This window comes from Sturnira hondurensis, unplaced genomic scaffold, assembly GCF_014824575.4.
Source record: "Sturnira hondurensis isolate 20B ecotype Veracruz unplaced genomic scaffold, ASM1482457v3 Scaffold0016617, whole genome shotgun sequence".
Lineage (NCBI taxonomy): Eukaryota > Metazoa > Chordata > Mammalia > Chiroptera > Phyllostomidae > Sturnira > Sturnira hondurensis.
The window spans coordinates 5433402-5461183 of NW_028089248.1; the positions used below are offsets into that span (position 1 = coordinate 5433402).

General features: G+C 59.1%; 3 protein-coding genes across 8 annotated transcripts in view; all 3 read right to left on the reverse strand.

Annotated features, from left to right (window-relative positions):
• Positions 1-5725: 5725 nt before the first annotated feature.
• On the reverse strand, positions 5726-9431 carry LOC119001166 (protein C19orf12 homolog). Of its 4 annotated transcripts, none has more exons than XM_037066414.1 (3): positions 9124-9431; positions 8011-8191; positions 5726-7318 (listed from the first exon to the last, which is right to left on the reverse strand). In XM_037066414.1, exons 2-3 carry the CDS (start codon positions 8168-8170, stop codon positions 7053-7055), a joined length of 426 nt encoding a protein of 141 aa, XP_036922309.1. In that variant the 5' UTR covers positions 8171-8191; positions 9124-9431; the 3' UTR covers positions 5726-7052. The 4 variants fall into 4 exon arrangements, with proteins under 4 accessions (XP_036922309.1, XP_036922307.1, XP_036922306.1 ...); XM_037066412.1 differs by having other exon boundaries at positions 9161-9249; XM_037066411.1 differs by lacking the exon at positions 9124-9431 and adding an exon at positions 8840-9064.
• Positions 9432-13886: 4455 nt separating this feature from the next.
• Positions 13887-27782, reverse strand: part of LOC119001167 (protein C19orf12 homolog) — a 30918-nt gene continuing 17022 nt past the window's right edge. Inside the window, exon 3 of the transcript XR_005069498.1 lies at positions 13887-14368. The gene's annotated coding sequence lies outside the window, so the exon portion shown is untranslated. The remainder of the gene's footprint in view (positions 14369-27782) is intronic.
• LOC119001168 (protein C19orf12 homolog) lies at positions 23382-27003 on the reverse strand. 3 transcript variants are annotated; one of them, XM_037066418.1, is made up of 3 exons: positions 26801-27003; positions 25889-26069; positions 23382-23865 (listed from the first exon to the last, which is right to left on the reverse strand). In XM_037066418.1, exons 2-3 carry the CDS (start codon positions 26046-26048, stop codon positions 23600-23602), a joined length of 426 nt encoding a protein of 141 aa, XP_036922313.1. In that variant the 5' UTR covers positions 26049-26069; positions 26801-27003; the 3' UTR covers positions 23382-23599. The 3 variants fall into 3 exon arrangements, with proteins under 3 accessions (XP_036922313.1, XP_036922312.1, XP_036922311.1); XM_037066417.1 differs by having other exon boundaries at positions 26729-27003; XM_037066416.1 differs by having other exon boundaries at positions 25889-26073; positions 26729-27003.

Consider the following 27782-nt stretch of genomic DNA (forward strand, 5'->3'; position numbering starts at 1 on the left):
GAATTGAGGGTGATGGGGTGGGGGGTGGGAGGCGGGGGACAGCGCTCCGCAGGGAGGGCCCTTCCAGACAGCAGCAGCCCTGAGGGGCCCATGTGTCCTGGGAGCCCCCCGGACCCCCGGGCAGCAGGTGGTGGACTGCAAGCCTTGGCTGGCCTTGGCTGCTCCCGCGGGACTGCCCCAGCTGTTCTGGGAAACGTTCCCTGACAGCAGCGCTGCACCAGGAAGCGGGACGTGTGCCCTGGGACAGGGACCGAGACCACAGCGAATGGATGGGAGCTGGGGGCCAGGGAGGGGAGGAGCTGCCCAGGAGAGCCCTCTGACCCCTTCCGGCCTGATGGCCCTACAGAGACCTCAGCAGCTGGGGCAGGGGTCAGCCTAGGTCCTGCTCCACCCCCGCCCCCCACCGTGCGCCACTGGCCACCTCACTGAAGCTTCTCTTCCAAGCTGGCCTCTGTCTCCTGCTGGCTCCGCCCACACCTCCAGGAGCCCAGCCAGTTCTGGGGCGTTCCAGTGCTGACCACAGAAAGGCCAGCTGGGAGGAAGAGCGCAGGAGGGGCAGGCAGAGCCAGACACTTCTGGGCAAAAACAAGGGGAATTTCAATCCCTGGAGCGTCGGCATTGGGGTCCTGCCAGGAGCACGGGGCCATTCTCATCAGCAAGGAAGCAAATGCAAGGTGACATCTGGGAGGGACCTGTCACACAGCAGCGGGTCTGCAAAGATGAGTGCAGACGGCAGAACCCGGGACTCACAGGGCTGTGGGGAAACAATGCACACACACACGCACACACCACACACATGTGCACAGACATGCACACATCTGTACAAAGACATACCTGTACATACACACACGTGCACAGACATGCACACATCTGTACAAAGACACACACAACTGTACAGACACACACACACCACATGCACACATCTGAGCACATACACACCACACAGGCACACATCTGTACAGACACCTGTACAAAGACATGTAGACATGCATGCACACATCTGTACACAGTCACACAGACACATCCCCCCCCACTGAAGACAGGCTTTTGGGAGGTTGATTTAAAGAAAAATAGTCATAGGAACCATACAACTACATTCTTTCCAGCCAGCAAATTCCACTTCAGGGACAGCGTTACCATCAGATAACCCACAAGGGAAAAAAGGGAAGATGTTTCCAGCCCAGCTGCCGTGACGGCAGGGAAAGGGAAGGGTCCAGCGTTGGGTGGCAGGGCCCCGGCATCCACGGGGTGGGCACACGAAAGGCAGTGAGGGACTCTGCAGTGTGTTGGGGACAGCCTCCCTTGTGGGGGCGAGTCCGGGTCCCAAGCCCCTCATGGGGCCCTTTCTCCCCGACCCTCCTGAGAGCTGGGCAGCGCCTGTCGGGGACGCAGGACCACGCCGCCCTTGTGCAGGTGGGGGGAGTGGCTGCCGGCCCTTAGTAGGTGGGGGTGGGGTGACACCAAATGTGTGGTTTGTCTTCACCAGACACCCCTGATCCCGGACACACTTGGACTCCACCACCTCCTCCTCCTTGTGGGGACGGGACCCTCTGCCGTCGGCACCTTGCAAGGAGCCCACCCCTCTGACAGCCGGCACCCGACCCCCACTAGGGGCCACAGAGGGCCGGAGGGGCCCTGCCCGCCCCCGTTCCCCACAGGCTCAGTGCAGGTGGGCGCCCGCACCTCTCTGCCTGGTCGCGGGCTCTCGCTTGCACGGGCGGACGCTTCCCCCCCTCAGTCTGACTGGCACCCTCCGTTTCTGGAGGGCGGGGTGCCGCAGAGAGCTCCGTGCTCCTCCTGCTGGTGACCTGGTCCTCCGGGGGCCTGTGAGGTGTGGCCTTGTTAGGACAGAGGACACTCCGGCCACCCAGGGAACTCCAAGGGTCGAGGGGCTCTGTGCCAGGAACCAGGGGCAGAGGCCAACGTGTGTTTTTGTGTCGTTTTGCACCAGGGGCCAGCAGGGTGGGACCACACGTTTGAGCCCCAGGTGCCTGTCACCGGCCCCCCTACCCCCAAATGAACCCACCAGCAGGCCGCAGGGAGCTGTGAGCAAATAGCGCCCCCCGCCCCCCGCAGCGAGGACACAGCATCAGTGCAGAACGCGGGTGTGGGGAGCTTGGGCCTGTTCCAGGTAACGAGCTTCCCCAGCCCAGTCCCCCTCACTGTCACTGAACACCTCTGCTTGGACGCCGCTCCCTGGGACGGGCTGCTACCGGCCTCAGGAAAAGAGGTTCTAGCAAGGGCTGGCGTGATTCCAGCAACTGCTCCTCTCCTTCCTGGGTCAGGGGTAGAGGCCAGGAGGCCGGCTGGGAGAGAAAGAAGGCGTTTTGGCAAACTGGGTATAGGGAACTGCTGTGGGCAGAGAGGGCCACGTTAAGCTGAGGAACAACAGGCTGACCGAAAGCTCCCCTCCTCTCGAACCGAAAGCCTTCCGCCGTCCTGCCCCCATGTGGTCCCCCTGGGCCTGTCACCTCTGAGGTGCCACATGCTCAGGACCAACGGACATCCTGCTTTGTACAGCCAGAGGCTGCAGGAGGCGTGGTGGGTGCACTGTTCGAGGCTGACCTACCCCTCAGGTGAGCCCGGCTGCTGCCCACAGGAAGCTCATAAAACAGCCCCTCGCGGGCCATGTCCCAGCCTGGCTGATGCCCGGGACACGGGTAGGGCGAAGGGGCCTGGATGGCCCCTCCCAGCCGTGTTCGTCCTGACCCAGCCCCACTCCTGTGCAAAGAACAGCAAGGCAAACCAAGGCATCGGTAACCACTCGTCACACTGAGAAAGGGTCGAGGCCCTCTCACCCTACTTCTGAGGGCCAGGGTGCTCAGAGAGGCCCCAAACCCTGTCGCTGAGAGACCCATGGACAGCCCTCTCGGAAGGAATCTTGACCCAATAAACCTACAGCCTCAAAAAAATGTGCAGCTTCTGCCCTGCCTGGCACGGCTCAGTGGCCTGAGTGGCAGCCTGCCAACCAGAGGGTCCCCGGTTCAACAGGTTCAGTACCCAGCTGGGGCAAGTGCCCAGGTTGTGGGCCAGGTCCCCAGTAGGGGGCGTGTGAGAGACAGCCCCACATTGATGGCCCTCTCTTCTTTCTCCCTCCATCACTGCTCTAAAAATAAATACAATCTTAAAAATATATATAGTGCAACTTCCTAACCCAGCCATTTCACTCTGACTCTGCGGACTGAGCCTAAAGACAATGTCAGAGGCCAATCAGACCACGCATGCGCATTCTGATAGTAACGCCCTCCAGAGGTGGGTGCAACAATGTTGCAGCCGACCGGCCCACGGGAACCCTAAGTTCCGTCACTAGGGGGAATCCGTGAAAGGCTGCGAAGAGGCCTGACCAGCAAGAGTGCAAAGACGACACACACGGCATTCCAGATGTGCATGAAGGATGCCAAGTTTCGCTGTGGTGATCTCGGTGCTGGAATGTGTAGCAGTTTCTCTGTTACTAGACTCTGCGGGATGTATCTAAGTTTTCAGCAGTGACACTGACCAATACAAGGAAATGACTGCCTCTCCGAAGCTTGTTGAAAACAGAGTCTGCAGGACACCCGGCTAAGAGGCCCGTGTCCGGGGAGGAGCCTTTCGCCTCTGTGCCTGACTTTCTAACGGGCAGGTGTGGACTCGTCGAAAACACATAAATGAAGGTTTTTTGACTTCCAGGCAAGATGGTGGTGTAGGCAGACATGGCTCACTCACCTCCTCGCACAACTACAAGAAAATTACAACTAAAATATAGAACAACCATCGCTCAGAACCGGAGAGAAAATTGAGCTGAATGGAAGTCTGACAACGATGGAATTAAGGAAACCACACCCATCCAGACTGGTAGGAGGGGCGCGGACACGGAACAGGCTGGTCCGTCACCCACCTGTGGTGGATAAAAATTCGGGAGGGACATCTCAGGAGCAAGGAGTCCCAGCCCCACACCAGGCGCCCCCAGCCTAGGGTTCCAGTGCCAGGAAGATAATCCCCACAACTTCTGGCTGCAAAAACCAGTGGGGATTGAGTTGTTGGAAGAAACTTCTGGACCCCCAAGCAGTTCCTCTTGAAGAACCCACACGTGGACTCACCTACTCAGACTCACTCCCTCTGAGCTCCAGCACCAGGATAGCAGCTTGAAAGGCACCAGTGGCATAAAGGGAGGAACTGGAGTGTCTGGCCTCAAGGAGAACAGAGGCCTTTCTCCCTTTTCTAAACACTCCCCCACAGAGCCGGCAAGCTGGTTCCACTCCTGAGACTCCATTACCCCGGTGAAAACTGTTTGACCCGCCTTGGAGATCCCCAGAGACTCCGCCCCACTCAGCCAAAGGACCCTCCCAAGCTGCTTTTGCATGTGAATGGCTGGTCTTGGCTCCTGCTTCACAACTTCCTAAATCCTCTCTAACAGGCAACAGCTGGTCTCAGTGAGCCCCAAGCCGGGAACTAGCAGCCTAGATTCACAGCTTGGCTTTGCCTGGGAATCCCTAAGCCCAGCACAAGTAGTAGCCTCCTCAGATTGCTTTACACCTCAGGCAGGGTGTCCCCAGCAAAACACAGATGGGGGCTGACCTCGGCTTGCACCACCTGGGAAACCCCAGGGCCAGTGCACCCAGTGGACAGCTACAGACCACGTCAGAGCACCACCACCCTCCCCCTGCACAGCTGATCCTCCCTGGAGGGCAGAGGTTGGTGGTCAGTGGTCACGGCCAGACCTTGCAGCTGACTGGCCTGGGTAAGTCCCTCCCATCGACCTGCCGACAGCAACTAAGGCTCAACTACAAGAGGAGGGTGTGCTCAGCCCACGTGAAGGGGAGGCTGTGCCACTGGACCCTACAGGGCACCTACTACTTTAGGCCACACAACCAAGACCCAAAGTCAAAACAGCTCTAGCTAATACATAGAAACAAGCACAGGGAGGCTGCCAAAATGAGGAGACAAAGAAACATGGCCCAAATGAAAGGACAGGTCAAAACTCCAGAAAAAGAACTAAAACAAAGGGGAGGCAAGCGATCTATCAGATGCAGAGTTCAAAACACTGGTTATGAGGATGCTCAAGGAACTCAGCGAGGACCTCAGCAGCACAAAAAAATGCAGTCAGAAACAAAGGATACACTAATTAAGATAAAGAACAATTTTCACGGAAACAACGGCAGAATGGATGGAGCTGAGAAACCAATGATTTGAAACATAAGAAAGGAAAAAAACCCAGCAATCTGAAAAACGAGAAGGAAAAAGAATCCATAAAAACGAGGACAATGTCAGCAGCCTCTGAGACAAGTTTAAGAGGTCCAACATTCGCATCATAGGGGTGCCAGAAAGGGAAGAGGAAGAGCAAGAACACTGGAAATTTGAAAAAACAACGAAAGAAAACCGCCCTCATTTGGTGCAAGAAATAGACATGTAAGTCCAGGAAGCACAGAAAGTCCCCAACAAGAGGGGTGCAAAGAGGCCGACGACGACAAGACACATCCTAATGAAAATGCCAAAAGTTACAAACAGAGATGGGAGGGGGCATGGGGGAACGGGTGAAGAGGTGAGGGGACTAAGAAGTACAGATAGGTAGTTACCGGATGGCCATGGGGATGTGAAGTATAGCGTAGGAAGTGGAGCAGCCAAAGAACTTACACGCATGGCCCATGGATGTGAACGATGGTGGGGGAAGTGCCCAAGGGAGTTGGGGGGCGGGGTCGGGGGGCAGAGAGGGAAAATTCAGGACAACTGTAATAGCATAATCAATAAATATAATTTTTTAAAGAAATACTGAAATACAAACACTAAAAGCTGAGAGTGCCTGAGGGAAGAGCCAGGGAAGCACCTTCACCCCTGAGGGAGCGGGGACCCAGGTCTGGGCGGCTCCCGGGGCCACAGCCCACTGCAAGCGACAGGACCCAGCTAGTCAAGGGGGACCCACTCAGCAAGGCCAGCGTACGTCCAGCCCAGATCGGTCAGGTGTGGGGTCACCGGCTCCCAGGGCTGCCTTCCCGGGGGCGGGGGGGGACAGGCTGGCCATGGACTGGCTTCCTGGTCACAGCTGTGGGACCTCTAAGCTGGGACCCCGAGAGCCCTGGGACCAGCACAGCATGACCCAGCATGTGAGTAACTGCCAGTCACCTCCTCTGAGTCAGGAGAGTTTAGGGACCCCCTGCCCAGCCCCAAACGGCACGGAAATGACGGAGGCAGCCCTCAGTCCAGGGAGCGCAGCCATGCCGGGCGAGGCGGCTGCGGGCAGCTTCTCTCTGAGACACCGGCTCTGCCCCGTCCTGAAGCCCCATGGGCTCCAATGTCCTCCACACGGCACATGGAGATACCGGGATCCGACCCTCTCTCCCACCCACAGGGAAGCTGCTGCCGGGAAAGGCAGAGGTCAGTGGGGATCAGGACCACCGTCTGTGTGCCCACCTTTGGGAGGGGATGACTCCCTGTGTTAAGGACGCTGAACAGGAGTTACAGGGACAGAGACTGTGCAGAAAGTGTGTCGCACTTGAGGACAGGGCTGTCGTGGTTCACAGGGGCCCAGTGAGTGGGAACGTTCGGGTGCACACTTCTCAGAGGTGGCGTGTGACCTGCCATCTTCAGCAAGCGCGATGGCACCTTTTGCTGCAATAGCAGACTGAAAAAGCAGGACCGGATGGGACAGTGGGACCGGGCAGGTGGGAGAAGGCAGGGTGCACTTGGCGTTTCCCTCCCAGAGGCTCCTCAGAAGGGACTGGGGGAGGGGCTCACTCAGGGGGTCCCCATGGTTCCAGTGTGACTGGCTGCCAGGTCCTGAGACCCGGGGGCCCAGAGGGGCACCCAGTGCTGCTACACGTGCCTGGGTCATAGGTCACCTTCCCAGAGGAGTGGCTGCCCACCGCCACCTCCCTCCAGACCCCATGGCAGGAGGGGGGGCTCACAAAACAGCCCCCACTCGGAGACACCACAGGACTTCCTCATCCATAATGTCCAACCAGGATCCTGCCCAGCCGAGCGCCCCCTGCAGGAGGCTCACGGCGGCTGAAGGTAACACAGGGTGGGGTGGGGCACCCCAGCCCCCAGGGACCTCCTGGAACACCCCATGTCCTGAGGGGCTAATCGCCATATCGCACCTCGGCCCCCAGCTCCTTGGTGACGTAGCCCACCAGCATGGCCAGCAGCCGCTCCTTCAGTGCCTCGCTGCCCATGACCAGTGCGATCAGCTGCACCGCGTCCATCCCGTCCAGGTCCCTGACGATGGCCGTGAACTCACTGAGCAGCTTCTGTTGCTCGGAGGGCGGCAGCTCCATTAGGATCTGAGGGACGGGCTGAAACTGCCCACTCGTCATCCAGGCCCCTAAGAGCCCCCCGATGGCGCCCCCTAAAAGACAAGGAAGGTTAAGTGAGTCTAGCCCTGTTCACAAACGATGGCTGGCCTTGAGCTTGCCGAGAGCGCGTCCCTGTCATGATGAGCAGGCACATTCACGAGAGAGGTCACAGCCGGCTAGCCCCACACGGTGTGGTCCCAGCCCGTGGCTGGGCCCCCAGGGAAATCTCCCCGTCCCTAGTCCAGAGGAAGCAAGGGCACCCTCCCTCCAAGGGACAAATCGGCCAAACTTCACCCAGTGCCACAAACTGGTTCCCAGTGGAAGTCAAATGAGGACCGGTGACGCTGCGCCAGGGGTGTCCTGCCCGAGGACCGCGGGCCGCAGGCAGCCTGGGACGGTTTTGACTGTGGCCCAACACAGCATCACACATTTCCTTAAGCACGATGAGTTTTCTGTGTGTGTGATTACATGCTGTCCTGGGTCTAATGTGAGGCCCAAGACAACCCTTCTTCTTTCAGTGTGGCCCAGAGGCGTGGCATCAAACGCCTCGTGGTAGTGTGAGCGGGACCCCAGGACCGGAGAGGGTCGGTGATCAGAAAGCTGGTCACAACGCAAAGCCAAGTCCGGAGACGAATGACTTGTAAGGGGTCAGCGCCGGCTTCCAGCTCTGACCACTGCACCTGTCACCTAGTCATGAGTGTCAGGGGGACCAGGCCAGCTGCCCCTGTGGGGCACTTGCTCTTACCAACAGCTAGTCCTGGGGGGCCACCCAGCAAGCCACCAACGAAGGCCACGGCACCGGTGACCACGGCACCCCTCCCTGAGTGTTTGACGGCTGCTTTCATTTTCTTCTCCTCCGAAATGGAGCAGAGCAGCCTCATGACGTCTCTCATGGCGATGGGCATCTTGGCGACCTGGGAGGAAGCCTTGCAGGGGGGAGTTTTGAGAGTGTCAGCGTTTGGAATCAGGGTCACTAGGACACGCTCTCTGCACCCAGACAGGCCTTCCTTCTGTGGGTGGCGCTGTCCCCTGCCTGCCTCGCCAACACCCCTCACCTGTCTCTAACCGGGAGGCTCTTAGTCTTCTGCCCGAACTCTGCCTCCTGCCGGGGGCTTCTGGCTGCTCTCACCGAGAAAGGCCTTCTCTTCGGAGGCTCCCAGTCACTGGAACTTCAGAATCAGGGAAACGTCCAAAGACCTGGCCCGCCGCCCACCTGCCCCCTCTGCCCTAGGCCCTACCAGGGCTCCAGGCACCCGGCCCTCCTGACAGGTCACCTCACACCTCTCAAGGAGTCTTTTCAAAGGATAAGCAGGCTTCCAGCCACCGCCCCCCCAAAACTCATCTCCCCTCCTAAATGGTTGACAGCCCTCCCTGACCATCTCTACAGCGCAGCACCTGTGGCCCCTCCCCCCTGGGGGGATAGGGGTGCTGACTCACACGTGTCCCCACTAGGACCCGCCTTGCTCCCATGTCACCCTACCCCCACGCAAGGCCTGTTACAGCAGGAGGGACGCAGGGGCTACTGCGAAGGGTCTGCTGAGGGAGCCGACACGGCCCCTCCCCCGCACACGCACAGAGGTCAGTGAAGGACGCGAGGACGCAGGCACCCAGAACTCCAGGCTGGGGCGGGAGGTGACAGCAACGGCACCCGGTGAGTGTGCGGTGCGGGGGCAGGTGCACCTGGAGAGTGCAGGGCTCTGGGGGCAGGGCCGGCCCAGCCGGCGGCGTCCCACCCCACCTCGCTTCCGCTTCCTTCGGGCGCGCCCCGCGCCCCACGTGCCTCCGGAAAATGAATGAACCCCTCCCCCGCCCCGCATCCGCCCGCAAGTGCAGGTCAGGCTCCGCGGCCGGTAGGCACGTCCCGCTCGGCCCGGCCCGGCCTCGCCGGCTCCCACCTGTCGCAGGCCTCCCACGCCGCGCTGTACCCGGTGGTGTCCGGGTCACTGGGGCCACCCTCCTGGCCGCCGGAGGGTGACCCGGTCCGGGCCGCGCCCAGAGCCCCAGCTCCGCCCTCCCATCTTCCGGCGCGGCGCAGGGACTTTCCGGTTGCCCCACGGCGGGACCCAGCGGAACCGTGTCCTTGGGGCACAGGCACCGCGCTCCGGACCCTGGCCACCGGGCTCGCGGGAGGAGCCCGGGCAGGGCGCGCGCCCCTCCGACCGGCCTCGCTGAGGCGTTCGGATCAGTGTGGTCGCCCAAGGCCACCCCTGCCCTTCCCCCAGCCAACTCGGAGCCTCTGTGTCCCTTTGGCCCCCTGGATCCTCCGTCCGGGCCCACTCCCGTAGCCCGGCAGAGAGCGTGCAGGGCCTTGGGAGGTGAAGGGCTGAACTAGCGTTTGGTGACAGGACAGGCCAGCGTCCAATAGCAGCTGTTGCCCAGCGTTCACCGGGCCTCTAGCTTTGGGGGTTGCTGTGTGAAGGCCAAGGGCAGGCTTCCTCCTAGCTTCCGGGATGAAGCTGATGTTGGGGGGCCTGGAGGATGCAAGGGGCTGGACGGCTGTGGGTAATGGGACCCGGCAGACACCCAGATCCCTGCTGTGTGTGTCTCTGATCAGCCAAATCCCTCTCCCTCGTCCTGTTGGGGACCGACAGCAGGAGGAGCCGCCTGCACCTGTGCGGCTAAGGGCCAGGTAGGCCTCCCTACCCCACAGTCTGGGCAGAACGGGGGAAGGACACTTTCCATCTCCGGGTGGTGGACCCGCAGGTGAGGGGGCATCTGCTGTACTGTAGAGGGGCTCATGGAGCCCCCGACCCACACACAAGGGCTGGCCTGGGGCCATCTGGGGTCTGTGGGAGCCTTCGGGGGCTTTCCAGGGACAGCCAAGAGTCTCAGCAGCGACCTTCAATTTGCCCAGACATTTGGGGGGTGTTTTTATTGAGCCCTCCCTCTGCCTCCCTCCCTCCCTCCCTCCTTCCTTTTCCACTCCCTTAGTTCTGTGGCTCCTGCCCCTTTCCTCACCATTTAAGAGAGTTTGGTCCCCGTGGGGCTTCCAGGGTGTCTTCCCTCTGGTTGCTGCCCCTGAGAGACCCCGCTGGCTTCGGGGAGCCCCACCCAGAGCCCCTGAGGGACAGTCAGGAGGGACCCCGCAGAGCCCAGACGTCACATTCAACCCCATTTCCAGAGGGAACTTTTACACAAATACGGGCCGTGGGAATTAATCAGGTAAATTGGTAAGACCCTCTCCTGCCCCCAAACTAAAGAATGAACAGTAATCAGAGCAGTGGAAAGAATGAACCGATTAAACAAACAAATTTGCCCTCCGCCTGTTTGTGTCACCTGTGTGCTGAGGGGAAGCCTCGCAAAGGTGGGGGTCTGCAGGCCCCACGGGTCCCCCGGGTGTGTGTCATTGGGCGTAAGAAAGGCATCAGTTTCAAAGGGACGACTTGGACATACTGTTTAAACATTTTTATGTATCTTTATTGAATTTAGTAGGGTGAATTTGGTTAATAGAATTATATAGGTTGCAGGTGGACAACTCTGTAACATCGGGTTGGCCAGAAAGTTCCTCTGGTGTTTTCCATACAATGACCCTAGTGGTGCTTGCTCGTCTTCAGACACAGCTCTGTTAGACCGTGTTGTGACCGCTGTCATAGCAGCGTGTCCCTAAAAACACCTTAAATTGGTGCATTTCTGTACAGCCATTTTTATACTGGAGAAGGAAGAAAATAACCAACATTTTCGACATCGTATGCTTTCTTTTTTCAAGAAAGGTGAAAATGCAAATGAAATAAGAAAAGATCTGTGCAGTGTATGGAGAAGGTGCTGTGACCGATCGAACGTGTCGTAAGTGGTCGCGCGGTTTCGTGCCGGGCATTTCTCGCTGGACGGTGCTGCACAGTCGGGTGGACCAGCTGAAGCGGATAGCGATCAAATCCGGATGTTAACTGAGAGCAGTCCACGTTATAGCAAGTGGGAGAGAGCCGGCGTGCTCAGAGTATCCCAGTCAATCGAGTTCTTGGTGAAAATGGAAAATGCGTCTTTTATTTTAAGGAAAAGTCTGAAGGGATTTCTGGGCCAAACCAGTATGTCGTCTGCAGATTGCAGTGTGTGCGCTCACCCCCCAAAGTCAAGTCCCTTCCCTTGGCCATTCGCCCCCCTTCACCTCTTCTCCCTCCCCCCAACCTCCGCTTCCCCTCTGGTGCTCACCACGCTGTCCTCTCGCCATGAGTTGTTTTGTTTGTTTGTTTCTCTCTTTTTTTTGCTGAATCTCTTCACATCCACCCCCGCCCCCAGCCCACTGCCACCTCCCCCGGGACTGGCTGTCTCCCTCAGCAGGGCACTGTCCAGGCCCACCCACGCTGTCACAAGGGGTAAGAGCTCCTTTCCTGACGGCTGAGCGCCTCCATTGGGTGATCGCACCTCAGCACCTCCATCCACTTGGCCCCTGACGGGCACTGGGGCTGCGTCCAGACCTTGGCCATTGCGGACTCGCTGCAGTGGACATGGGTGCTTACGTCCTTTCGAATTAGTGTTTGGGTTTCTTCAGACATAATTCCGGAAGTGGGATGCTGGGTCATAAGGCGTATCATTTTTATTTTTTGGAGGAAGGGGCATAAGGGTCATAAGGCATATCATTTTATTTTGGGGGGAACACTGGTTCCCACAGCGGCTGTGCCCATCTGCACTCCCACCAACAGTGCAGGAGGGTCCCCTTCTCCTCATCCTCACGAGAACTTGTTTGTGGATGGCGGCCATTCTCACAGGTGTGGGATGGTATCTCACTGCGGCTTTAATTTGCATTTCTCTCATTAGCGACGTTGAGCATCTTTCCATGTATCTGTTGGCCTCTGCGTATCCTCTTTGGAGAAGTGTCTGTTCAGGTCCCCTGCCCACTCTTTAACCGGGTAGTTCGTTGTTTGGTGTCGTCGAGTGGCGGGAGCTCCTTACACATTTTGGATATTAACTCCTTATCAGATGTGTTGCTGGCGAATATGTTCTCCCATTCAGCGGGCTGTCTTTTCATTTTGGTAAGCAAACCACTTCGGCCTCATGACTTTCTCTTCTGTTTTCCGTGCCCGAGGACATACAGCAGAAAAAGCTATTGCCACAGTAAATGGGAGAGGTGTGACCGCCTATGTTGTTTTCAGGATTTCCGTGGTTTTGAGATTTACATTTAAGTCTTTATCCATTTTGGGTCTCTTCTTGTATATGGTGTAAGAAGTTGGTCTAGTTTCCTTTTTTGTTGTTTAACTTAATCGTGGCCATATTTCTGTATATTACTTTCAGTCCCCTTACCCCCCCTCCCATCAGCAGTCACCACACTGTGGTCATACCCACAAGTCCTTCTCCTGGTTTCTTTTTGTTGAACATTTCTGTCCGGTTTCCCAGTTCTCACGTGTGATGAACAGACTGTCTTCACCCCACTGCGTGTTCCCATGTCCCCTGTCCGGGAGAAAAAAAATAAAGGTGTGGGTTCATTTCTGGGCTCCCCAGCGTGTTCCGTCGGTCCGTACGCCTGTGTTCCTTCCAGTGCGAAGCTGTCTGTCTAAAGCTGGCCTTGCAGGGTAGTGAGAGACCAGGCAGCGTGATTTCCCCACCTTTGGGGTAGGAAACAGAAAAAATGTCAGTGGCGTGCCATCCAGCGCCTCCGAACCCATTTTGGACGACAGGACTCGCTGGGTCGGCCTCGGGCGGCCCTGGGGTCTGGACTTCAGATGCAAGTAGATAAAGGGCCGGACAGACGGGCGTTTGGGGGGAAATCTGATGCCTTTGTGTCGACTCTGCAAGTGACGTGTGTGGTGTAGGACGTTGGAGAGCGTCACCAGAGGTACCGGGTTCGGTTCCTGGACAGGGTACATGCCTGGGTTGTGAGTTGAGCCCCATTTGGGACACGTACGGGAGGCAGCAGATCGAGGTTTCTCTCTCAGGTTCTTCGTCCCTCCCGCCATCTCTAAAAATCACCAAATCCTGCCGTCCCCGTTGTCCCACCTTTCAGAGGGGACAACTCCCGATGTGAGAGACGCTGAACAGGACTGTGGGGGAGACAGACTGTGCAGCAAGTGTGTCGCCTGTGGGGACAGTGCCATCAGGGTTGTAAGTGCAGGGCCCCAGTGTGTGGGAGACGTTTGGGTGCACACTTCTCAGAGACGGCGTGTGACCCCACGCCTTCAGAAAGAGCAATGGCACCTTTTACCGAAAGGAGTGAACTAAAAAACAGAACTGGATGGGACTGGGCAGACGGGAGAAGGGCTGGGTCCCCTCGGCGTTTCCCTCCCAGAGGCCCCTCAGAAGGGACCAGGGGAGGGGCTCACTCAGGGGGTCCCTATGGTTCCAGTGGGGCCAGCTGCCAGGTCCTGTGACCCCAAGCCTGGGGGGCACCCAGTGCTGCTACACGTGCCTGGGTCAGAGGTCACCTTCACAGATGAGTTGCTGGTCACTGCCACCTCCCTCCAGACCCCACGGCAGGAGGGTGGGCTCAGACAACCGCCCCCACGCTGCCCCGCCACAGGACGCCCGCATGGGTAAGGTCACGACCCGGACCCGCACAGCCCCTCCTCCCCCAAAGCAGGCTCCCGGCTGCGGAAGGTGGCCATGTGCCCCACTGCGCCGTGAGAATTTTTAACGCGTGACACCTGACCTGTTGGTCGGGGGCACTGACCTCTTTTCCCTCAGAGGGTCAAATAAAAAATGACCACAGACAACACAACAGTAGACACCTGGTGTGAACGAATCAAAATTATACCAATTTTATTCTTCAGATGAGCCAAAAGTACAATTTATTTTCTGGTGTGATTCGCTTGCGTGTGCCATGAGATGAAAAGGGTGGACCTCGTGGGTCTAAGAAGACACGTGGTACTGTGGGCACCCCAGCCGCCATCACTCCTGGGTCCCTGGCACCGAGGGGCTGTTTGTGCACTTCATTTGGGCTCCTTGTTGAAAAGATCCCTCAGCATGTCCGCAGGCTGCCACGGACGTCTCTCTTGGCTGCTATAGATGACCTTGGTCAGCACCTCCTCTAAACAGAACCCAGTTACAGGTAATCACCTTGACCCCGTGGAACAGCTGCCACGACTTCGTAAATGACAGCTTCTTCCCGATGCGGCAGATTAGCTTGCTCCAGTCCTTGGACATCCCAGCCCCTAGGAGGCCCCCGAGGGCGCCGCCTGGAAGACAAGGAAGGCTCGGTGAGTCAGGCCCTGTTCAGAAACAGAAACCATGGCCTTGGGAGCAGCAGACCAGCTGGGCCCAGTGACACTGTGTGAGAGAGCAGAGCACAGATGACGTGGCGCCAACGTCATGCTGGGGACACCTGGCAAACACGCCCTGACCAGGTGACTGAGGTGAACGTCACTGCAAAGTGCTGGGGATGTCTGTGCCCCAGACACAGAGCCCTGGGCAGGGAACTCCCCTCTGCCGGGTGCTGCCCACGGCCCGTAGCCCCGGCTGTCAGGACAGAGCAGCAGCCACGCCCAGGTGAGCAGCGTCACAAAGCGCCCAGCCACCAACCCCCCCATGCCCAGGCACGCCAGCAACGTCTGAGGGACCCAGCAGACTCAGAGACCAGGACACATGGTATCAAATGCCACGTGGTATCGTGAGCGGGACCCCGGGACGGGAGAGGGTCAGTGATACGAAAGCTGGTCACACCATAAAGCCAAGCCCGCAGACCAGTGACTTGTAAGGGGACAGCTCTGGCTTCCAGCTCTGACCACTGTGCCTGTCACCTAGTCATGAGCATCACGGGGGCTGAAACGGGGGATACGGGACTTCTGTCCCCTGTCTTTGTAACATCCCTCTTCCTCTGACACCCTTCAAATGTAAGTTTCTCTGAAGGACGCAGCCGGGCCAGAGGGCACCCTGCAGGAGACATGGGGACCAGCCCCCCACCGCCCACACCCACTGCCCAGTGGGGAGAGGCCAGCCCCCCACCCGGGAGGAGGCACGCTGCCCTGGGCCGGGCTGCCCTTGGCCTGGAAGGAAAGGAGCCACCAGAGGAGGACAGACATCACTGACACGTGTCACCCAAGTCTCCCCATCACACAGGCAGGGCGCACACTGCCCTCAGGAGCTGTCACCTCCTCTCTCCACCTCTGGGGGACCATCAGTCTGTGACTGAGGGCAGCACTTCATGCCAAGCATCACAGGGACAGTGACCAGCAACCTGCCCACTCTCTGGAGAAGAGAAATTCCTTTGTTTGCTGGGAAACTGAGGCTCCCGCCCGTGACCTCGGGCGCAGGCAGCCACTGCCCTGCTCCCCTGGGGACCTGTGTTCCCCACTAGCTCCCACTCAGTCTGGCAGAGGCGCGCCCCACAGGGCGTCAGGGCGCGGCCACGGAGCAGGTGGAGCCCGCAGCCTCCCCTGAGCACCTCAGACTGGGGGACAGACACAGACGGGACCACTGAGGCGGGAGGCATGGCCTTGTGGCCTCCCTGACCTGCCCCCTCCTGGTGGCCGCAGCCAGGACTCGCTGACTCAGAGTGGAAAGGAAATGCAGAGGAGGGAGATCTGCGGGGTGGGGGCCACAAGCTGCTTTCCCCGTTCTGGGGCCCCAGCCCGATGACATGTCTTAGGATGTCCATCCTGCCACCCCAGGGACAGCAGCCCAGGAAGCCTGGCTGGTGAGCCCGGCAAGGGGAGCCTGTGGGCTGAGAGGGGTCACCTCCCATCATCTGGAAAGGATACCCCTGGACAGAGCTCAGTGGGGCCCTGCACCTGGCCCAGGAGGCCGGGTGCCCAGGACCCTCCAGGAATCTCTACTGAGCCCGTGGGCCGGGCTGCTGGGCTCCTTTAGCAGGTGCCGCTGGGCTGCAGGGCCTCTTGCAGGCCCCTCCCCAAGTGAGGCCAGAACACACCCAGCCCACAGTTGGAGTCACAGCCCAGGGTGCTGGTCACTGCTGGTTGTTCTGGTCACAGCCCATGGTTTGAGTGACAGCCCACAGCTGGGCCCTGGGAAATGTCCCTGTTCCGAGTCCAGAGGAAGCAAGGGCACCCTCCCTCCAGGGAGCAGGGGACATCAGCCAGACTTCATCCACGGGCAGATCCTGGTTCCCACCTGGGAGCAGGTGTGAAACGAGCCCAGGTGACGCTGTGAGTGGTGGTTGGCAGCTTGTCCTGCCCTGGACTGTTTGGTAGCGGGGGCGCCCTCTCTGAACAGCTCACGTGAACTGACAGACTCCTCGGGACCCAATGGGTGCCCCTCCTGAGGGGACCTGTGATGGTGATGATGGGGGTGGGCCCCCCAGGGGCAACCTGAGGTCTCAGTGTGCAGGACACATCCCTGGGCCGGCATCTTTTGAGTCGGCACGCCATGGGGCCATTTCCAGACACCTGCCTCTCGGAGACTCAGACACAGAGGCAGGTGTTTCCCAGGACTCCGTTTGTAACAAAGATCCACCCCTCCTCACACAGGACTCAGCCTGCTCTGAGGACTCTGTGCACCTGAGACCTTTGTCCCACAGCCGCCAGCCCGGCGGCCCCTGGGAGGCACTGGCACTTACCGACGACCATTCCCGGTGGGCCAGCAAGGATGTTACCAAGCCCGGCGCAAACAGCAGCGTTCATGACACCCCTCCACTGGCCCCTGCTGACCACTTGTAATCCCTTCTGGTTGGAAATGGAGCAGAGCAGGTTTATGACGTCTCTCTTTGAAACAGGCATCTTGGCGCCCTGGGAGGAAGCCTTTCCAGGGAGAGTTTGGAGAGTGTTAGTGTTTCCACCCAAAGGCGACTCTCCCCAGAGTTTTGGGGACAGGTCCTCATTTTGGGGAGAGCACCATAGCTCCCCTCTGTGCCTGAGGGGCAGCACCCAGTCACGTGGCAAGTTCTCTGTCACCAAGAAAGCAGGGTCAAGAAAGCAGTTAGTTCATAGGCAAACAGAAGCAGCAGAGCAGAGGGAAACTCTTCTGTGCTTTGGAATGACTTGTGACTGGGACAGAGAGGGACATGCCCTCGTTCAGGGCAAGTGAGGCAAAGCCTGGCTGAGTGCAGAGCGTCTCAGCCAGTGTCCTCTTGGGAGTTGTCCTCCTGGCCTCTCCCAGACAGGACATCGGGGCTCAGGACAAGTCAGAGAGGGGGACCAGGGGACTTGGCCACCTGGACACAGGCCTCACCCCCGCCCAGCCTGCCCTGGGACCACCAGCAGGTGTCAGCCCCCGGCCCGTGGGGTGGATGGCCCACTGCAGGCTGGATTCTGGAGGGGTCAGAGGAGCGGTGCCAAGTGCCCAGAGAGCGGGGACCCCTCAGACCCTCGGACCTGGCGGCCGTAGGTCAGCATCCCGCCACTGACCCCCAGCCCTGGCCTCCAAACCCACCAGTGGAGAGGCAACCCACTTGTACTCACGAGACGGGATGAGGGAGAAGACGGAGCAGCCAGAGAACACAAGCAGCTGCACAGTCCCAGGAACCAGTGTACCTGTGGGTGGGCGGCAGGAGCAGGAATGGACTGGGACAGTGTTCAGAAGGACCCTCTGGGGCAGGGGACAACTTGCTGCTCCTTGGCTGCCAGGAAATCAGGACCCAGCAGCTGGGAAATGGTAGGAGGGGCCAGGATGGACTTGCCAGGGCCAGAGCTGCCCAGGGTCCTGGGGTGGGAGCGCCCCCACCTGGCCATGCTGGGAAGTAATGACACAGAGGACCCTCTTTCCCCTGCAGCTGGAGCCAAGGCTGGGGCCCCTCCCCTTGCAGCTCCCCCGCCCCCTCCCCTGCAGACAGTCACTGAGGGAGTGGAGGGAGACTCTGGGGGCTGACTGTGCTGCCTAGCACCTTTTGGTCGGATGGGGGTGTTTTGAAGAAGGAGTGTCCACACGGGTGTCTCGGGTGCCAGGACCCCCGAGCCCCGGGAAGGAGTTCTCAGACCTGCTCTGTGCTCCTTCCCCACCTGCACTCTCAGGTTCCCGAAGCCCTGCACTGCAGGGAGAGCTGGGGGGCCCAGGCTCAGAGCCTGCCTGTCCCCCTCTCTCCCTCCTGCCATCCTTGGGACCAGCCATTGCCCACTGGGCCCAGGCAGCACTGAAGGTCCTGCGGACTGGGCCATCCTGGGGGGTTGGGCTCTGCCTTTCACAGCCTGCCCAGGGGCTCCTGAGCTCACTGGGGACAGCCAGACTCTGAGAGGGCGTGGCGCAGGGCAGTGCGCAAGTCAGACTGAACACTGCAGGTCAGAAACTGCAAGGGGGTGCCCCAGTGTGGGTGTGTCTGTTTGCCAAACAGGGTGTGAGTCTGTCAGGCCAGGGACTGGAGGGGCCGGCCCCGCCCCTTCTCCAGGGGTAGGGCGCCCTTCTGCCCTCGCACAGGTCCCAACTGTCCACACACCAATGTCACAATAATGGAGCCGCTGCGATGGAGCCCCTGGCCATCCACTTCTTGGGAGGAGGGGGGCAGGGCCCGCACCCCTCTCACTGGCCCTCGGGGAGCATTTGGAACAGTCTGGTCGCCCAAGGCCACCCTTGCCCTCTCCCCAGTCCACAAGGAGCCCCTGCGTCCCTTTGGCCCCGTGGACCCTCGGGTCCCAGAGCCTGTCTGTGAGTGTGCAGGGCCTTGGGAGGTGAAGGGCTGAACTAGCGTTTGGTGACAGGACAGGCCAGCGTCCAATAGCAGCTGTTCCCCAGTGCACCCCGGCCTCTGGCTTTGGGGGTTGCTGTGTGAAGGCCAATGGCAGGCTTCCTCCTAGCTTCCGGGATGAAGCTGGTGTTGGGGGGCCCGGAGGGTGCAAGGGGCTCGAGGACTGTGGGTAATGGGACCCGGCAGACACCCAAATCCCTGCTGTGTGTGTCTCTCACCAACCAAACCCACTGTGAGGGCTGTAGGAACCAAACCCCACTCCTTCCTCCTGTTTGGGGACCGACAGTAGGAGGAGCTGCCTGCACCTGTTCCGGGCACGGCTGGTTAGGCCTCCCTGCCCCATAGTGTGGGCAGCACTGGGGAGCCCTCGGAAGGACACTTTCCATCTCCGGGTGGTGGACCCGCAGGTGAGGGGGCATCTGCTGTTCTGTAGAGGGGCACATGGAGCCCCTGACCCACACACAAGGGCTGGCCTGGGGCCATCTGGGGTCTGTGGGAGCCTTTGGGGGCTTTCCAGGGACACCCTTGAGTCCTAGCAGCGACCTTCAATTTGCCCAAACATTTGGGGCATGTTATTGAGCCCTTCTTTCTTTCCAATATAAAAAGAAATAAAGGTGTGGGTTCATTTCTGGGCTCCCTAGTGTGTTCCGTCGGTCTGTACGCCTGTGTTCCTTCCAGCATGAGGCTGTCTGATGACTAGGGCCTTGTAGGGTAGTGAGAGACCAGGCAGCGTGATTTCCCCACCTTTGGGGCTGGAAACAGAAAAAATGGCAGTGGCGTGCCATCCAGCGCCTGCGAACCCATTTCGGACAACGGGACCCGCCTGTGGGCCTCGGGCGGCCCTGGGGTCTGGACTTCAGATGCAAGTGGATAAAGGGCCGGGCAGTCGGGCGTTTGGGGGGAAATCTGAGGCCTTTCTGTCCACTCTGCAAGTGACGTGTGTGGTGTAGGACCTCGGAGCGTGTCTGCATGTGAGGAACGAGCAGGATTCCCCAGCAGCCTGGCTGGTGGAGGTGGGCGGAGCTTACCTGGGCAGGTGAGGCGGGGCCCTGACCGGGCCCCCCATTCCTGAGATTTCATAGGGAATCAGGTGCCCACCTGGTCCTCTCCCACCCCAGAAACCTGCACGCTGCCCCCATGCTGTGCTCGGTCGGTCCCTTTCCTGCTTTTAGACACTGTCTCCCACCCCCGCAGAAGGGGCAGAGATGGGTACCCTGGGAAGTGCTGGGTGTCGCCATCACAGAGGCCACATGCAGCTGTGGGCCATGGTGTCACCCCCACCAACCCCCAGTGCTGCACCCAGGTCAGTGGCGGCCCACAGACGCCCCTCCCCCGGTCTCCACATTCCACACATCCCGGAGCCTCCGGGCTGAACCCTGTGTCCAGACAGTGGCTGGGACCCAGGAGCTGTGTCCACGCTCTGACAGGGGGATGGAACTGAAGCCCCACGCTCCTCCCCACACAGTGTCTTTCCTCCCCTGCACCTGAGTCACAGCAGGCCTCTGGCTGGCCTCTCGGCGTCCCACACTGAGAGACTTTATGGCAGGGAGACGAAGGGGCAGCCCTTGGTCTGCGGCTGCGGAAGGAGCCCAGACCCAGTAAAACTACAGCCTCGAAATACAGCAACTTCCCGGTTTCTGGTCAGGTTGGGTGTGCAGGCAGGTACAGTTCGCATCCTCGCACAACCCAAAGAAGTGACAACAGCAAATTTGAAAACAAAAAGTAACCAGCGCTGCCAGTAAATCAAAATGTATGGAAGTCCAACAAACAAGGAGTTAGAGGAGAAACACTCCTCCAGACCCGCAGGAGGGGCGCAGAGGATGCTTGGCAGGGCGGCAGCTCACGAACTGCCCTTAGTGGCGGCTTGGGCAGTGGGTGGTCCCACATTCGTGTGTAGATAAACCAGGAGGAACAACTGGGGAGCGAGACAGACCACACAACCCAGGGTTCCAGCGGGGAAACAAAGCCTCAAACCTCTGACTAAAATTCCGTGGGAGCTGCAGCTGGAGGAGAAACTCCCAGCCTCACAGGAGAGCTCATTGGAGAGACCCACAGGGTCCTAGAACGTACACAAGCCCGCCCACCTGGGAATCAGCACCAGAAGGGCCCAGTTTGCTAGTGGATAGCAGGGACGTGGCTGAAAGACTGCAGAGACCCGAGCCAATGGCACTGTTCCCTCTCAGACCCCTCCCCCCCACACAGTGCCGTGACTCACAGACAGGGATTGCCCTGCCCTAGCAAATACCTAAGGCTCCACCCCTTACTACATAACAGGCATGCCGAGACAAAAAATATATATATATGGCCCAAATAAAAGAACAGATCAAAGCTCCAGAAAAAATACAACTAAGCAATGAAGACCTAGCCAACCTATCAGGTGCACAGTTCAAAATACTGGTGATCAGATGCTCACAGAAATGGCTGAGTGTAGTTGCAACATAGAGGAAGAAGTGAAGGCTATGAAAAGCGAAACAAAAATATACAAAGAACCAAGAGTGAAGAGGAGGAGACCGGGATTCGAGTCAATGATTTGAAGCAGAAGGAACAAATAAACATTTGTCCATAACGGAATGAAGAAACAAGAATTTTAAAAAATGAGGAGAGTCTTAGGAACCTGCAGGACAACTTCACATGTTCCAACATCCGAATCATAGGGTGCCAGAAGGAGAAGAGGAAGAGCAGCAAATTGAAAACCTACTTGAAAGAGTAAAGGGGAACTTCCCCAGTCTGGCAAAGGAAAGAGACTTCCAGAAAGTCCAGGAAACTCAGAGAGTCCCAAAGAAGTCGGACCCAAGGAAGCACACACCAAGGCACATCATAATTACATTACCCAAGATTAAAGAAAAAGGGAATCTTAAAAGCAGCAAGAGAAAAGGAGACAGTTACCTGTCTACAAAGGAGTTCCCATCAGACTGTCGGCTGATTTCTCAAAGAAACCTTACAGGCAAGAAGGGGCTGGAAAGAAGTATTCCAAGTCATGAAAGGCAAGGACCTCCATCCAAGATTGCTCTGTCCAGCAAAGCTATCATTTAGAATGGAAGGGCAGATAAAGTGCTTCCCAGATGAGGTCAAGTTTAAAGGAGTTCATCATCCCCAAGCCCTTATTATATGAAATGTTAAAGAGACTTATCTAAGAAATAGAAGAAGGTCAAAAAGTATGAACAGTAAAATGACAACAAACTCACAACTATCAATAACTGAACCTAAAACAAATACAAAAACAAACCAAGCCAATAACGACAACAGGAACAGAACCACAGAAATGGAGATCACACGGAGGGTTTATCAGCAGGGAGGGGGAGGGGGAAACCGTACAGGGGGTAAGAACCATAATCGGTAGGTTCAAAACAGACAGGGGGAGGGTAAGGATAGTATGGGAAATGGAGAAGCCAAAGAACTTATTTGTACGGCCCATGGACATGAACTCAAGGGGGGGTGCTGGTGGGGGGTGGGGAGCAGGCAGAGGAGGTTTAAGGGGAAGGAACAAATGAGACAACTCTAATAGCCTAATCAATAAAATATATTAAAAAAACTACTGCCACTTTGTACCCAGCAATTTCACTTTGAGGGACTGACCCCAAAGACCACGTGTCAAAGCCCTGGCCCGGGGCGGGGAGGTCACCGAGTTGGGCACCATCTGCAAAGCAAGTGGTCTCGGGTTAGGTTCCCAATCAGGGCAGAAGCCCGGGAAGCAGGGTGGGTCCCCAGGCGAGGCACGTGTGCGAGGGAACCAATCCACGTTTCTCTCCCTCTTTCTACGTCCCTTCCCCCTCTCTAAAAATAAGTAAATAATATGTTTTTTTTAAAGAAGCCACCAACCGTTTGCTGGCACATTTGGGGATAGTGCCGGCGTGGTTCTAAGCGCAGGGGCCCAGTGTGTGGGAGACGTTTGGGTGCACACTTCTCAGAGACGGCGTGTGACCCCACGCCTTCAGAAAGAGCAATGGCACCTTTTACCGCAAGGAGTGAACCAAGAAGCAAGAACTGGATGGGACCGGGCAGACGGGAGAGGGGCTGGGTCCCCTCGGCGTTTCCGTCCCAGAGGCCCCTCAGAAGGGACTGGGGGAGGGGCTCACTCAGGGGGTCCCCATGGTTCCAGTGGGGCCAGCTGCCAGGTCCTGAGACCCGGGGGCCCAGAGGGGCACCCGGTGCTGCTACATGTGCCTGGGCCAGAGGTCACCTTCACAGATGAGCGCCTGCCCACCGCCACCTCCCTCCAGACCCCACGGCAGGAGGGTGGGCTCAGACAACCGCCCCCACGCACCCGGCCACAGGACGCCCGCATCAGTAACGTCCAACCCGGACCCGCACAGCGCCGCCTCCCCCCGAAGGAGGGAAAGGAAGGTTTGTCCAACCTTCTTTTCCCTTAGATCACGGGTGGCAAACACAAGGCCCGCGGGCCGAATCCGGCCTCCACCTGGTTTCATCCACCCTCCACCTCGTTTCCGCCCGCAGCAGCGACGAGCTCCCTGCCCCTCGTTAAGCCGCAGTCACATGGACACAGTCCTAAAGTCACATTCGGCTTTTCAAGGCCACGGCGAGGCTGATGGGGCCCCCGGTGACAATGACTGTGACACCCCTACAGATGGTCAAATAAAAGAGTGACAACAGCCAACACAACAGGAGACATTTGGTGTGAATGAATCAAAATTACACGTACTTTGCTCATCACATCAGCAAAAAGTACAATTTATTTTGTGGGGTGACCCAGAATTTCAGTGATTCGCTTGCGTGTGCCATGAGGTGACAAAGGGTGAGCATCGCCGGTTTCAGGCGACATGTGCCCCTGTGGGGACTCCAGTCCCCACCACCTCTGGGGACCCCCAGCCCCGAGGGGTTACTTCTGCATTTCACTTCGGATCTTAAGCTCCTTTGCAAAGAAATCCATCAGCATGTCCACCAGCTGCTGCTGAAGGCACTCACTGCTCATGACGCACATCATCAGCTGCGTGTCGTTCATGGAGTGAAGGTTAGAGATGATGGCCTTGACTTTATTGAACAGCTTCTGCTGCTGATCACCAGGCAGCCCCTTGAGGACCTGAGACATAGGTGTCCTCTTCTCCTTGGCCATCCAGACCCCTAGCAGGCCCCCGAAGACACCCCCTAAAAGATAAGGAAGGCTCAGTGCATCCGGCCCTCTTCAGACACCATGGCCTTGGGAGCAGCAGACCAGCTGGACGCATTGACACTGTGTGAGAGAGCAGTTCACAGATGAGGTGGCACCAACGTCATGCTGGGGACACCTGGCAAACACGCCCTGACCAGGTGACTGAGGTGAACGTCACTGCAAAGTACTGGGGATGTCTGTGCCCCGGACACAGAGCCCTGGGCAGGGCACTCCCCTCTGCCTGGTGCTGCCCACGGCCCGTAGCCCCGGCTGTCAGGACAGAGCAGCAGCCACGCCCAGGTGAGCAGCGTCCACAGAGCGCCCAGCCACCAACCCCCCCATGCCCAGGCACGCCAGCAACGTCTGAGGGACCCAGCAGACTCAGAGACCAAGGACACATGGTATCAAATGCCACGTGGTATCGTGAGCGGGACCCCGGGACGGGAGAGGGTCAGTGATACAAAAGCTGGTCACACCATAAAGCCAAGTCCTCAGACCAGTGACTCGTAAGGGGACAGCTCTGGCTTCCAGCTCTGACCACTGTGCCTGTCACCTAGTCATGAGCATCATGGGGGCTGAAACGGGGGATACGGGACTTCTGTCCCCGTCTTTGTAACATCCCTCTTCCTCTGACACCCTTCAAATGTAAGTTTCTCTGAAGGACGCAGCCAGGCCAGAGGGCACCCTGCAGGAGACATGGGGACCAGCCCCCCACCGCCCACACCCACTGCCCAGTGGGGAGAGGCCAGCCCCCCACCCGGGAGGAGGCACGCTGCCCTGGGCCGGGCTGCCCTTGGCCTGGAAGGAAAGGAGCCACCAGAGGAGGACAGACATCACTGACACGTGTCACCCAAGTCTCCCCATCACACAGGCAGGGCGCACACTGCCCTCAGGAGCTGTCACCTCCTCTCTCCACCTCTGGGGGACCATCAGTCTGTGACCGAGGGCAGCACTTCATGCCAAGCGTCACAGGGACAGTGACCAGCAACCTGCCCACTCTCTGGAGAAGAGAAATTCCTTTGTTTGCTGGGAAACTGAGGCTCCCGCCCGTGACCTCGGGCGCAGGCAGCCACTGCCCTGCTCCCCTGGGGACCTGTGTTCCCCACTAGCTCCCACTCAGTCTGGCAGAGGCGCGGCCACAGGGCGTCAGGGTGCGGCCACGGAGCAGGTGGAGCCCGCAGCCTCCCCTGAGCACCTCGAACTGGGGGACAGACACAGACAGGACCACTGAGGCGGGAGGCGTGGCCTTGTGGCCTCCCTGACCTGCCCCCTCCTGGTGGCCGCAGCCAGGACTCGCTGACTCAGAGTGGAAAGGAAATGCAGAGGAGGGAGGTCTGCGGGGTGGGGGCCACAAGCTGCTTTCCCCCCTCTGGGGCCCCAGCCCGATGACATGTCTTAGGATGTCCATCCTGCCACCCCAGGGACAGCAGCCCAGGAAGCCTGGCTGGTGAGCCCGGCAAGGAAGCCCCCAGGCTGAGAGGGGTCACCTCCCCCGCATCTTTAAAGAATCCCCCCAGACCGTACTCCGTGAGGCCCTGCCCCTGACATGGCCTGCCAGATCCTGGTTCCCACCTGGGAGCAGGTGGGGAAAGGAGCGCAGGTGACGCTGTGGGTGGTGGTTGGCAGCTTGTCCTGCCCTGGACTGTTTGGGAGCGGGGGCGCCCTCTCTGACCAGCTCACGTGAACTGACAGACTCCACGGGACCCAATGGGTGCCCCTCCTGAGGGGACCTGTGATGGTGATGATGGGGGTGGGCCCCCCAGGGGCAACCTGAGGTCTCAGTGTGCAGGACACATCCCTGGGCCGGCATCTTTTGAGTCGGCACGCCATGGGGACCATTTCCAGACACCTGCCTGTCTGAGACTCAGACACAGAGGCAGGTGTTTCCCAGGACTCCGTTTGTAACAAAGATCCACCCCTCCTCACACAGGACTCAGCCTGCTCTGAGGACTCTGTGCACCTGAGACCTTTGTCCCACAGCCACCAGCCCGGCGGCCCCTGGGAGGCACTGGCACTTACCGACGACCATTCCCGGTGGGCCAGCAAGGAAGTTACCAAGCCCGGTGCAAACAGCAGTGTTCATGATACCCTTCCACCGGCCCCTGCTGACCACTTGTAATCCCCTCCAGTCGGAAATGGAGCAGAGCAGGTTCATGACGTCTCTCTTTGAAACAGGCATCTTGGCGCCCTGGGAGGAAGCCTTTCCAGGGAGAGTTTGGAGAGTGTTAGTGTTTCCACCCAAAGGCGACTCTCTCCAGAGTTTGGGGGACAGGTCCTCATTTTGGGGAGAGCACCATAGCTCCTCTCTGTGCCTGAGGGGCAGCACCCAGTCACGTGGCAAGTTCTCTGTCACCAAGAAAGCAGGGTCAAGAAAGCAGTTAGTCCATAGGCAAACAGAAGCAGCAGAGCAGAGGGAAACTCTTCTGTGCTTTGGAATGACTTGTGACTGGGACAGAGAGGGACATGCCCTCGTTCAGGGCAAGTGAGGCAAAGCCTGGCTGAGTGCAGAGCGTCTCAGCCAGTGTCCTCTTGCGAGTTGTCCTCCTGGCCTCTCCCAGACAGCACATCGGGGCTCAGGACAAGCCAGAGAGGGGGACCAGGGCACTTGGCCACCTGGACACAGGCCTCACCCCCGCCCAGCCTGCCCTGGGACCACCAGCAGGTGTCAGCCCCCGGCCCGTGGGGTGGATGGCCCACTGCAGGCTGGATTCTGGAGGGGTCAGGGGAGCGGTGCCAAGTGCCCAGAGAGCGGGGACCCCTCAGACCTCGGACCTGGCGGCTGTAGGTCAGCATCCCGTCACTGACCCCCAGCCCTGGCCTCCAAACCCACCAGTGGAGAGGCAACCCACTTGTACTCACGAGACGGGGTGAGGGAGAAGACGGAGCAGCCAGAGAACACAAGCAACTGCACAGTCCCAGGGACCAGTGTACCTGTGGGTGGGCGGCAGGAGCAGGACTGGACTGGGACAGTGTTCAGAAGGACCCTCTGGGGCAGGAGACAACTTGCTGCTCCTTGGCTGCCAGGAAATCAGGACCCAGCTGCTGGGAAATGGTAGGAGGGGCCAGGATGGACTAGGCAGGGCCAGAGCTGCCCAGGGTCCTGGGGTGGGAGCGCCCCCACCTGGCCATGCTGGGAAGTAATGACACAGAGGACCCTCTTTCCCCTGCAGCTGGAGCCAAGGCTGGGGCCCCTCCCCTTGCAGCTCCCCCGCCCCCTCCCCTGCAGACAGTCACTGAGGGAGTGGAGGGAGACTCTGGGGGCTGACTGTGCTGCCCAGCACCTTTTGGTCGGATGGGGGTGTTTTGAAGAAGGAGTGTCCACACGGGTGTCTCGGGTGCCAGGACCCCCGAGCCCCGGGAAGGAGTTGCGAGTTCTCAGACCTACTCTGTGCTCCTTCCCCACCTGCACTCTCAGGTTCCCGAAGCCCTGCACTGCAGGGAGAGCTGAGGGGCCCAGGCTCAGAGCCTGCCTGTCCCCCTCTCTCCCTCCTGCCATCCTTGGGACCAGCCATTGCCCACTGGGCCCAGGCAGCACTGAAGGTCCTGCGGAGGGGGGGGGGGGGGGGGCTCTGCCTTTCACAGCCTGCCCAGGGGCTCCTGAGCTCACTGGGGACAGCCAGACTCTGAGAGGGCGTGGCGCAGGGCAGTGCGCAAGTCAGACTGGACACTGCAGGTCAGAAACTGCAAGGGGCGCCCCAGTGTGGGTGTGTCTGTTTGCCAAACAGGGTGTGAGTCTGTCAGGCCAGGGACTGGAGGGGCCGGCCCCGCCCCTTCTCCAGGGGTAGGGCGCCCTTCTGCCCTCGCACAGGTCCCGACTGTCCACACACCAATGTCACAATAATGGAGCCGCTGCGATGGGGCCCCTGGCCATCCCCTTCTTGGGAGGAGGGGGGCAGGGCCCGCACCCCTCTCA